The sequence below is a fragment of the Cibotium barometz genome, chromosome 18, assembly GCF_041138505.1.
Source record: "Cibotium barometz isolate CiBa-2024 chromosome 18, ASM4113850v1, whole genome shotgun sequence".
Lineage (NCBI taxonomy): Eukaryota > Viridiplantae > Streptophyta > Polypodiopsida > Cyatheales > Cibotiaceae > Cibotium > Cibotium barometz.
Window position 1 is genome coordinate 7992282 of NC_141063.1, and position 12660 is coordinate 8004941.

At 52.2% G+C, this 12660-nt stretch overlaps 1 protein-coding gene across 1 annotated transcript in view; it reads right to left on the reverse strand.

Moving 5' to 3' along the window:
• HCAR (coenzyme F420 hydrogenase family / dehydrogenase, beta subunit family) overlaps nt 1–12660 on the reverse strand; it is a 173616-nt gene that overhangs the window by 84343 nt on the left and 76613 nt on the right. Inside the window, exons 5-8 of the mRNA XM_086812046.1 lie at nt 4146–4230; nt 3954–3995; nt 3711–3789; nt 3079–3130 (exon numbers count right to left, since the gene is read on the reverse strand). Of these exons, the coding sequence (XP_086668172.1) occupies nt 3079–3130; nt 3711–3789; nt 3954–3995; nt 4146–4230 (258 nt within the window). The remainder of the gene's footprint in view (nt 1–3078; nt 3131–3710; nt 3790–3953; nt 3996–4145; nt 4231–12660) is intronic.

Sequence of the window (12660 nt, forward strand, 5' to 3'; positions counted from 1 at the left end):
ACCGGCCTAGTGCCTACCATAAAATCCTGAAAAGAGGGAATGAGACTGGGCTGAGCCATAACATAGTCCACTGTACTAGCGCCATGCCTATGTGGAAAGCTAGTGAAACCGCCCGATGTCGGGAATCTCTGTAGGCCATTCAGGATGGCCAATCCATGTGCAGTCCCCATGTCTATCAAATACCGCCCATACACTGTATGTTCCTCATCTTGTGAGAGTCTAGATAGGCCCATATCCCTAACATCAAGCTCCCTCAACATCTCCTCTAAGGTATCATAAAATACTGTCTGGTTATGGGCGGTCCTGGCATTGAAGTCCCCCAGGAGAATGATGTCACCATCCCTGGAGAACTCCCAAATGTCATCATCCAAAATAGAAAAGGAAGACTGCCTGCTAGGTGATGCATGCACTGATGTACTAGGAGCAAACTAGCATATAGCAATGTAGAGATATCTGCCCGTCTCTGCCCTCAGTCTAACCCACATGTACCTAGCCTGCTCATCTCTGCGGACTATATGTATCAGTGGCTGTAGCTCCTCTCTAAACAATACTGCCACTCCTCCCGAGCCCCGTCCTCTATGCTCTGAACGAGTCTCCTTTCTACAAGCTGTCTCCCATCGGTATCCACTAACATGTGGCATGGACTGTCCAGGAGCCTGATGCGTCTCACAGTAGAAGATGATGTCCCTCCCAGTGAAACTATCCTCAAAAGCCCCTACATCAAGGCGTAGAGATCCATTACAATTCCAAGTAGCAACTTTGAGTGTAGTCCCATAGGTCTCGCGCCGTCATGAAGAGCGCCTCTCCATAATCACCACTCTACCATCTCTATAGAAGGCCACTTTCCCTTTCTCTCGGGCTGCCCTTATCTCTGGCATAACTTCTTTCATGTGGGCAAGTTGCGAGAGCGTGAGATCATCTCCAAGAAATATTCCCGTCTTCTAGAGTGTAGGACGTCTCTTCAAGATGTCCTTCTTCACTTCCATGGAGGGAAAACGAATGATAAGTGCTCTCTCCTTAGAAGATTCGCCACTACCTTCTCTCTTCTTTCCCACTCTCCATGCCTTTGTGTGCGTGGCTTCAATGCCCATCATAGAGAAGAGCTCCTTGGTTTCCCCTTCCGCATCATCACGATCTTTTAGACCGGACACTCGTACATGTAAGGCCCGGGTCTTCCTCCTTTGCTCCTCTTCAAGGGTCATGTTGATGATGGTGGGAGTGGGCGATTCTTTACCTTTCCCTTTCTTGGCGACCTCGATCCATTTCTCCACCTCGTCCATCTTCTTTTGTGTCTTTGTGATCACCTCCACCCATGAAGATGTCTTCTCTTTATGTTGCTCCTCCTCCTCTCGAATGATCCTCATTTGTTCCTTCATGCTATTCAGCTCTTCAATAAAGGAGGACTGAAATTTTCCATCCTCAAGCTTGCTTTTTGAAGTGACTTCCAACTCCTTTTTGAGGGCTGAGATTTCAGCCGCTTGACTTTTAGCATGCAATTTGGCCTCCACTAGTTCCTCCTTTAAGGCTGAAATCTCAGCCTCTTGCTTGGTGGAAGATCTCTCTTCGAGCTCTTGGATTTTGTCAAATCCCTTCTCGAGTTTGGAGAGACGGTTTATGATTGCGGTAATGGAAGAGTCAACCATCTTCTTGTTTTCTTTGATCATTGTGCCAAGCTTGTCCTCCACCTTCACGAGCTCCTCTTTAAACCCGGTCTTGGCCATGACTTTTTGCAGAACTTCCCACGGCCAATGGACTAAAAATTAATCCATGACACCAGCGCGAAACAGCAGCCAACAGGGGGGGAGGGGGGGGTTTCAAGTCATCTAGGGGAAAGGGAAAGAGAGGAGATTCAGCAAAGAGAGAGAGTTATGTTGCTGCCTTGGGGGCCTGAGGAAGGGTGGGTGGGAGAAGGGAGGTGGAGGGGCTGGCGAACAGGCAGATGATGGGTGCACAGCGGGCGGCGAACAGAGTCAGATGGCGGAGGGCGACGAGGAAACAGGGCGACGGGCGGCGGCCAGAGCAAAGGAAAGGAAGGGCGATGGGGATAAACAGCGCGGAAAAACAGGGCGACGGGTGGCGAAGAGAGAGAGAGAGAGAGAGAGAGAGAGGAGAGAGAGAGAGGAGAGAGAGAGAGAGAGAGAGAGATGGCGGAGGGCGACGGGGAAAAACAGCGCGATGGGCGGCGGCCAGAGCAGAGGGAGGCGAAGGGAACGGATGGCGAGAGAGAGAGAGAGAGAGAGAGAGAGAGAGAGAGAGAGAGAGAGAGAGAGAGAGAGAGATTTTAATAACTCTACTAAAGACCCAACATGTCTAGGAGACCAAAAAAGATAACCATATGATCCATGGACATATGAGACAACATGGAAAAGAAAAACACCTGCCCAAGAAGAAAGAGAGGGAAAAAGAAAGAAACCAAGAAAGAAAGATATATTAAGCCTCTTGGGCCTATGAGACCAAAGTGATACAATAATGTCCATGGCATATCTCATCATGGAATAGAAAATAAAATAGAACAAAACAAAACTATCTCACAGGAATGATACAAAAATGTCCATGGAAATCTCATCATGGAATACAAGGAACATGAAACATAAAACATGAGAGGAGTATCAGCCCTCAATGGATGGTATACCACTCTCCAATATACCAAGCATGGGGGCAAATGAGTATGGTCAAGAGGTCTCCCTCAGCTATATCACATGAGAATTCGACTAACATCATGATGAAGGGCCGAAATTTTATATTCGAATAAAGAGCCAAAATGTCATGAAGGTTTCAACTTAAATCAACACACATATGCAAACAGATGTCTTTGAAACTGATGACTTGCATGCACTACTATTGGTAAACTTGAACAGTAGAAGCACAATGGAGGGAGGAGAAAGGCATTGCTTTGGTTAGTTAAAAAGAGTTGCAGAATTATTATTTTTTTAATCTTGAAAGCATAGCAATCACCTTAAACAAGACGTCTTCTCCCAAACCTTCAAATAATGGAAAAAGACTTGTAGATTCTAACAATGGTCAAAGCATGTTTGAAGACACCATAAGAAACATAGGCTTGTAGGAATGTACGTTTACCTTGCACCTGACAGCCTACCCCACAAAAAAGAAGCCGTTTCACTCCAGAAGCCTGAAAGAAATCAATATACAATAAAACCAAACACAACCCGAAAAAAATCAATACATGATGAAATCAAGCACAATCTCCACACACCATAATTATGGGAAACAGGGGGGGAAAAAGGGCTGAAACAGGAAACACCAGGTCAGCAAGGGGGATGCAAAAAAATGGAGACGGTAGAGAAGAAGACATGAAGGTGTAAGAAAATAGGAGATTAAGGAAGGGATACTAGAAGCAACAAAATTGGTGCAAAACAAGAACAAACGAGAAGCCAAATTTTGTCTAGAATAAAGAATTTGCAGGGGGAAATGGCAGGTGTTATCAGGCATAAGGGTTTGTTCGCGGTTTTGGGCAGGCACGGGGCATCGGCGGGGGGGGGGGGGGGGGGGGGGGGGGCGGCTTTTGTTTCTTGTTGAAACATATCATTACAGAAACAGAAACGGCCGAAATGTGTTTCAGACCTTTGGACACCTGATACAGCCTAAAAACCCAGTGTTCTGGTCAATTTTCTGTAACTATGCCAGATACCAAGAACATAACGACTAACCCTTGAAAATGTTTTTTGGTAGTAAAAGAGGTTGAACCTTACCTCCACCAGAGCCAGTGTGTTCAAATTTGGAGAAAGTGTAGGCTTCACTCCTCTTGCTGCTAGAACTTCTTCCGGTGTCCTGTAAGCAAGTCACAAAACCAAAAAAACCTTCCAGACATCAAACATCTATTGCACATTCTGTAAGAAAATTGAAGGTTTGGCACACAACTTTAGCGATAATAAGCAGTAGGCATTATTCTTTGCTTTAGTGTGCCTAGAAAGGATGCTTGAGAAAAGACTCACTTTGCAAGGATAGGCCTTGGCGTGAAGCGGTCTTCTGGGTCACTGTACAAATGACAACACATAAATGTGAAAACGTTGCTCTTGCTTGATGTTTCAAACAATGATGTCACATGGCTGTTGTCCTACCCCTAGAGACTAGGATCAAAAAATGATAGCCAAAATCACTCTGGCCCAACATAAACAAAATGGTACCTTTGCACGCAGATAACTGCATCCACCATATCTGACTTTAGCATCTCTATTGCGATACTTGTCACAATACCTGTCCATTGGGCACCTACATTCATACAAACAAATCAATACAAAAGCTGCAATTCACCCAAAAGTCTCCACAAAAAAGCACGCCGCAAATGTCCTACTGGTCTCTTCATGAACATTTCACAGCGGTCTTTGATCCTTAAAGGCAACCTGGTCCCAGAAAAGTTGCACCACCTCAAATGGCTACGCTTGGTTTGAAGGGCTGATGGTTTCAGAGGGGAAAGCATGGAGAAATGAGGAACCTAGGCCCCATATTATAGCTGTTGTCCTCCTCTACCATTGGACATCGGCCTCCTGGCCAGCAATAAAGGACATGTTTAATTAATCAAAATGCCCCAAAAGTGTTCGTACCAAGCCTAAGACATGCCTGATCCCTTGCCAACCTCTGGGCACATGACCTGGCCTGATAATTCATTCCAGCTTCCCATAAGCTGTAAACAGCCCTAGAAAGGCTGCCCAATTCTATGCTGCTATTCATTACTTGACTGTTATTGACTAGTCATGACTTGACAGTTCAGAATTAATAAATCCAAGTTTATTGGATATTCATGACATGACTGTTATTTATAGCAGCAACAATTCCTATATAAGTGAGTCTCGGGTTATTATTGATTCATTGTGGTCTGGACCTGGACCAGGAGGCTTACCCTTGCTAGTCTAGACCTGGACCAAGAGGTTTACTCCTACCATGGACATGGTGGATCACGGGTAGTCCAGCCAAGGACCCTTGTGGACAGGCACTAGTGATTTGGGACGCTAGGGCTGACTGGTATGTTTCGTGGGAGTGGAACCTAAGCCCCTGGCCCCTGGCTCGGGAGAGGTTTGTGGACACGAACCTTTGATTGGGTGGTGAGCTTCCCTGCAATCCTTTTATTTGGTTCCTCTAATCTTGTTCATGCATGTGTATATAGCGATCCTTGCGAGGAGCCCCTCATAGTTGGTATCAGAGAAAACCTAATCGTGGAGGTGGGAAAAAGTAAGGTTTCCGTGCCGTTGTATTTTTATATGGGTTGCCTAAGCCAAGTATCTCTCTATCACCATATTTACATTTTGAATCTACAAGAAGTAGGTGCTTTTTTTTTTTCCCGAGAAAAGATCCTTTCATTAGTTATATAAAAAACGCCCGTAGGGCTACAAAAAATCTCTCCTGCTCATAAGAGAGAGAAGAGCAGTGAATACATCATGGCAGCCCGGGAGACTCTCCCTAGGTGCTGCAAAATACAAGCATCAGCACAAAGGACTGAGAGGCTAAATCATACAATAGGGGGGGGGGGGGGGGGGGGGGGGGGGGGGGGGGGGGGAAGAGCCAAACAGGTGGCCTGTAGTGCCAACGGGGGAATCCCGTGTGTAAGGTGTAGAAGGGGCCACAGCGCCAAGTGGTGTGAAAGGCCTGGCGCCGCAAGATCGCCTCATCCGAGTCTCCCCGGATGCGGTCGTACTGTCCTCGCAGGGTGTGGATAAACTCCTGCCAAATCCCCCGTACAGTCTATGCTGGTGGCTCCAATCTCCCCTCAAAGGCCGTGAAGCACCGGGCCCTCCAGGTGAACCAGATGGTGAGGCTGCTGAGGAGCTCCCATCGTAAATCCCTCTCCTGTGTCCAGCTGGCGGACGAGAAATCCGGTGCCGGAACCAGGCGAGGCTGGCCCCTAATGAATCTGATGGCCTGACTGCCCTGCTCCATCTCATAGCCCATCGCAGGCCCTAAAGAGGTCGACCAAGCAGCGGCACCCCACGTAAACATACCCTCTGGAGAGAGGGGAGCCAGAATACGCAGCATCCGCAGCCAAATCTGCTGCGCCTGAGGGCAATCCCAAAGGCAATGTCTCTGTGTCTCCATAGGGTGGCCGCATCGGACACAGGCCGCCGGAAGACCGCTGTAAACAAGCCAAGTGCCAACTGCTGAGCCCCTGTGGGCGACCAGCCACTGAAAAGTCGAGATCCTGCGGGCCTGTCGACTAGCCCAGAGCCGAGCCCAAAAATCCTCTAGGAACTCTTGTGAGAGTCCCTGTAGCCGCCAATGCCCCGCTGCCGCTGGAGAGATCGTCCTCCTCGCCGTCAAAATATGCCGCCCCAGCCAAACAGTATACTGGAAAAAGGTAATCTCTCTGGCCTCAAGGGATGCATAAGGATCATGCCACTCGTACTCCCTGGGGTCCCACTGTAGCCAGGCCAAGGGGCGCGCTGCATATGCCCATATGCGCCAATCCGGGAGCACATCTGCAAGGTCGGGGTCAATATGCCACTTCCGAGAAGCCGCGGCCACTACCCGAATCCTCTGAAAGGTGCACTCTGCAACCAAAGGTGACTCCACCTCCACTCTCTGGAGTCTGCCCTCATCCTGAATCTCATAGTAGAGGCAACTGCCATCCTCAGTGCAAGCTCTGACTGCAATCAGGATCTCCAACTGTGTAAAGGCTCCCATCCACCGTGGGGCCGCTGACTCGAGAGGCGTGAACCACTCCTCTGTGAGTGCCTCCTGAATATCATCCCTCATAATCAAACCCCCTCTGAAGTGACTCAGCCTCTCCACCTGGATCTCCTCTGGGAGACTGCAGAAGGCCTGCCAGTCTCCAAAACTACGAGCTGGGCCTGCCCCGCTAAAGGTCCCCAAGCTAGACGAGGCCGAGAACCCAGCATATGACCCTGCTCCGTGCGAACCGTTGGGCTCCAGATGAGCGGCTGTCTGGCCCGCCCCTCAACACAAGAAGGAGGTCGCTGAGAGAGCCCCGGTCTCAGCAGCTCCCAAGCTCTCAGGATACTCAAAGCAAATCTGTCCTCCCATCCTCTACTGAGGCCTGTCCTCCTCATCTCTATGAAGATCCAGCGAATCTCTGGTGCCCAAGTACCTTCTGCTGGGGGTGCCGGAGCCTGCAGCCGCTGCAAGAGGAGCTCTTTCCAAGGCTCAGCGCCTGGAAGCAACCCCCGAACAATAAGCTTCCCCAATAAGGCTCTACTCTGATCGACTGGATCTATAATGCCCAAACCTCCCTGAGCCAGTTGAAGTGTAATATCTGCCCATGCAACCTTTGCCCGAGCTGGCTGACCGTCCCGCCCAGACCACAGAAAGTTCCTGATCAGCCACTGTACCTGGCTGATGCAAGAGCTCGAGAAAATCCAACAAGACGTAATGTACCACATGGTCGCTAACAACACCTGATTTGCCACCACCACCCTCCCCGCCAAGGATAGTCGAGCTGTACTCCAATACAAAAGCTTCTTCCGAATGCTCAGAAGAAGCGGGGCAATCTGCTGCTCAGGTGACAAATCTAGGCCAATCTGGCATCCCAAATACCGCACTGCTGTGCTTGGAGGAATCCATCTAAAACCGGGGTCTGGGCTCCATGCCGGAGTGGGAGCACTACTGATCCAAAAGGCCACTGTCTTGCGCCAATTGATCAATGCTCCCGAAGCTGCACTAAAAACCTGGAGCGACTGCTCTGCCCGAAGAAGATTGGCCTCTTGGCCATGCAAAAATAAGCCCGTGTCGTCTGCAAACTCAGCATCAAGCAGGTCCTCCCCCCGGACTGGGAGCTGAAGTCCTCTCAAACCAACCTCCTCTGCCGTCAAATACATGCTCATAGCCTCCGCAAAGAAGAGAAAAAGAAAAGGGGCGAGGGGACACCCCTGACGGACTGATCTGGTCAGCTCAAAACTCGGCCCCCGTCCTCCAAATCAGCACCTGGCTGCGAGCTGTGCAATACAGAGCTGCCACCCCTCTGATCCATCCTGGCTCAAAGCCCAGGCGAAGCATAGTGCCCTCTAAGAAACCCCAATCAACTCTATCGTATGCCTTCTCAAAATCGAGAAGCATCACGACCAAGTCCTCGCCAAGAAATCTAGCTCGGGCCGTCGCCTCCCAGAAAGTAAAGATGTTGTCAAGGATACTGCGCTCCTTGACAAATCCTGTCTGAGTAGCATGAATCAACTCCCCCAGGAAGGGCTGGATCCTCAAACTCAAGGCCTTTGCTAAGACCTTGTAGACAGTATTGAGGATCGTAATAGGCCTCCAATGCCGAATATCATCTGATACTCCCTCCCCCTTGGGGATAAGATAGATCAAGCCCTCTGAAAAGCTCTGCGGCATCACCCCAGTGTCCAAAACATGCTGAAAGCCCCTGCGGAGGCCTGGCCCCAAAAGGTCCCAATAGCGCATAAAAAAGGCCGGCGTCAGTCCGTCCTCCCCCGGGCAACTATGTCGCAGCAGGACCCTCAAGGCCTCGCCAAGCTCAATCTCTGACAGAGGCGCACCTAGAACTGTACGCATACGGTCTGTGACCCTCCTCTGCACATGGGCCCACACAGTCTGTCTGCAAACATCTCGATCCTCAGTGGCTGGCTCCGCTGAAAACAGGTCTCTATAGAATGCAGTGGCAATGGCTCTGATCTCCCCAAGCTCAGTAGCTACCGATCCATCCGGTCTACCAAGCTGGCGGACTCCTCCTCGCGCATGACGGGGTCCAGTGATCTCAAAAAACTCTCCAGTCACTCTTATCACCAAGCTGCATCCACTGAGAGGCTTGACGACGATAGTAAAACTCATATCTCTGCTCCTCTACCTTTCTAACCTCCTGGCGTGCCTGGCTCAGCTGGGACGCCACCCACTCAGATGCACGCTGCTGGTCCTGAAGGCGCTGTAGCGAAGCAAGGCTGCGTCTCAGCCGATGCTCCCGCTCGCGAATCTCTCCCAGCCGTGTCAAAGCTGCACATGTAGAAAAGAGCTAAGATCGGTGAGTCCCTGGGCACACTGGCCCGCTGCATCCTGGTCAGAGCATTGACTATCATGCCAGATCCTCTCAGCGAGACTGGGATCTGTAAGTACCCTCTTTGGGATCCTCAACTGCAAGCTGGACTCCCGTGTCCCCTCCTCTAATGTCAAAATAACTGGCGCATGATCTGAAAATGAGGTGCCAGCGAGAATGCCGACGGAGCCCCCTCGCTCCCCTAACCAGTCGCCCACATAAAAGCGATCAATCCGTGATAGATTAGTCCCTCCCTGCCGGCGATCCGACCGAGAGAAACTAAGACTGTCCTGAGACCGGGAGAAAGCCCCATGCTGCCATGCATCAGTGATCCTCAGTGACATGCAAAACCGGTCCCAAGCTGCAAGCTCCGTGCCCTGCACTGTAACATGACTGCCTCCCACCCTATCTGCCGGGTCCTCAAGCATGTTGATGTCTGCCCCGACACACCAATGTGCGGCCTCTGGCAATGCATCCGTAACCTGGGTCCAGAACTCTGCTCTGGCACTAGCATGATTGGGCGCATAGACGTTGAGCACACCCAATAGCTCATCATGCATCCTCAGAATGACATACTCTGCTCTACTAGGCACAATGACCCCTCGATCCACAATGGCCTGCCGCCATACATCTGCACTGACCATGCATACTCCACCCAGTCCACCCAAAGGACCAAACCTTGCAGACCAAAAAGTGTCCCATCTACCAGGCATCACCGAACCATATCTCCGGACCCTGCTCTCACCCAAGTGGTGCTCCTGCATCATCAAAATATCAATGCTGCCACCAACCAGGCATCTCTGAAGCTCCTGTCTCAAGCAACCACGATAGCGTATGAAGTGTGCTCCGCCAAGGCACTATACATTCCATGAGATGATCCTCATGGATGCCCTGCTGAGGTGGATGCTGTCTCAGCCGTACGGCGGGCCTTCGCAAGCGGCTTGGATGGAGAGTAGTCCCCATCTGAGCGGCTGCGAATCTGCCCACCCGGTGTACTGCAAGAATCCCGGATCAGGCGCCAGTGGCTGTGGCCCATGGCGACTGCCTTCCGCTCTGACAGAGCAACCTCGTGTATACACACACATGCAGGGTCGCGTGCTAAGTCTGCCACTATGCACACGACCAAATGCCGAATCCCTGAGGTATCCACACTCGCGGGATCCAAGAAAAAATGAGCCAACTCCCAAAGTCGGCCTATCACATCTGTCAACTCCAGATCGCTCATGTTATGAGAAAACTCAACTGCCTGAGTCTTCAAAGTGCTGAGAGCGCAGGGCCTCCCGGGAAGGTGAGGCGGGCGGTGGGGGAGGAGGGGGGGGATGGGGGGATGGGGGGGGGGAGAGGGAGCCGCTGCCGAAACCGGAGCGGGGACGGGATGAGGCGATGGTGGAAGCAAGGCGGTGGGAGGAGACGGGGGTGGGGGTGGGGGTGGGGGGGGTGAAGGAGGGGGTGCTGGCATCTCCTGGTCCTGAGTCGTCGCCGCGGGGGTCTCCTCCTGGAGGGGAGAAAAGCTGTTCCTCACGGGAACCCAGTGAGGCTGAGACTGTGGCTGCTGCTGCAGCGGTCTCTGTGCGTGCTGCTGTGGCTGTCTCCCTCGGCGACGCCCCTGTCTAGGCTGCCACTCCGAGGTCTCTGTGGCCTGAGCAGGTGTCCGGGAGGCAGCCTGCCGAGCCAAATCTGTGGGCGGGCCATCAGTAGCCTGCTGCTGTGGTGAGGGTCGGGGTCTCCTGCGAGGGCAGGCCTTGGCCAGATGGCCAGCCTGCCTGCAAATGAAGCACTGATTCGGGAGCACCGAGAACTCCACTCTCTGATCTATCCATCCCCCCCCTATCCTAGGTAGCTGAATGACCTTAGAAAGGGAGGAGATGTCAGACACCAACACTCTGACCGAAGGTAGCCCAGCTGCTCTGGCCACCACTAAAGCTGCTGAGGGGCCAGTCTCTAGTACCGAGCCCACCAATGCTCCGAGCCTGGAGAGGAGCGGAAGATACTCCCAGCGGAGTCCAGGGAAGCAAACTGTAACGTGGAAAAGACGCTCTCCCTGCTCCGCCGCTGCTGGGTCAAATCCATGCTACCAAGGTCTGAAGAAAGCCCGAACACCCCTGATGTCAAGGGGACTCATGGCAAGGACCTTGGCAACGCTCTGGGCGGCCTCGAACTCGATCTGATAATGTCCCCGGCCCAGGAGCTGTACATCCAGGATCTTGCCCACATCTGCAAGAAGGCGGGCCTGAAGAAGATCCCTGATCTCCCCTCTGCTGGGGCGAGTGCCGACTATACGGCAGATGGTGGAATGAGCCTGGAGGCGTTCCACCTCTGCAGTGAGGCTCGCTTCCTCTTCTGGCGAAAGAGAAAGCCTGATGGGGGTGTCCTCACGGGCGGGCGAGGGGGCTGCGGATCAGAGTCTGAAGCTCCGGCGAAGGAGAGGCGAAGGCGGGATCCTGAAAGAACCGATTGCACACAGAGAGGCGGAAGACAGAGATTGCACTGGAGGCGGAAGCAAGAAAAAGGAGGGAGGGGGGGGGGGGGGGGGAGCAGGCGAAGGAGAAAACCTAAAGGGGGGGGGAGGGCGGGAGCTGCGCGCAAGAGGGAGGGGAGGAAAGCGAGCTAGCGGAGGGGGGGGGATGAGGCGCTGCAGAGGGGAGCAGGGCACGAAGACAAGGGGGGGAGGTGCGAAGGAGAGGAAGGGCAGCGAGCAGAGCAGGGCGGCGGCAGCGAAGGCAGGCGGAAGGGGGCGCAGCAGCTAATGCAGGCGGGGGGGGGGGGGGGCTAAAAGAAAGGCGGCGGGCAATGCAGGGAAGGCGGGGGGGCAAGGAGCGAGGGGAAGGCGAGGGGGCGAGCAGGCAGGGAGGGCGACGGGCGCTGTGCAGCAACGCGAGCAGGGAGAGGGGGCGGGAGCTTCAGCGAGCACGTATAAAGGCCTATAGGCTATTGATTCCCCCACCGTGGATAAAGCGAAGTAGGTGCTTTTTTAGGTTTTGCTGGCAAGATAAGGTTCATGTGGATTCTAAGAGGAGGAGAAGGGGGAGATTTGTATGCATGTGCGCGGGTGAAATTGTCCAAGGAAAACCCTAGTTTTTGGACTGTAAACCAGGGTCGTTGCATGTGCTGTAGGCTTGCAGACCAGCATGAAGGGAAAAGCGACTCCGTGCAGGTGCCATGAATGCTGTCTACTTTGACTGGTTATACTCTAATCTCAACAGCCAAGCAAGAGTGCTGCACAGGATATCAGCGGGACACTGTGCACAGATGGCAGCAGTGCAGGAGGCGCAAGCCAGCAGAAGATATTGCGTAAGAAAGGGCTGTACAAGCCTTGCATCAAGCTGTATAGGCCTGTAGCAGGCCGTACAGAGGTTTGTGAACAGGCCGTACGCGCTGCAGATGGCCATACAAAGGCTAGCAAGCAGGTGCAGCCTGGTGCATGTGGCTTGAGCAGGTGGACAGCAGCAGAGCAGCACCCAGAGAGAGAGAGAGAGAAAGCAGGGGAAGGTGGCGATCTGTTTTTTTCTGGCAGAGGAAAGCATGTCTATGCCATCTATAGGGTTATTGTTTTTTTTATTCAACAGCTATCCTATTTTTATTATAAAAAGCATGGGGGCTGTTTCTTATTAAAACGCAAGAAGGGGGGTTGTGGTGGTTAAGTTTGTAGCGCACACTTTAAAAAAGGCTTATTTTTAGCCATAAAAACGGAAGGCTTGGGTCTTTTGTAT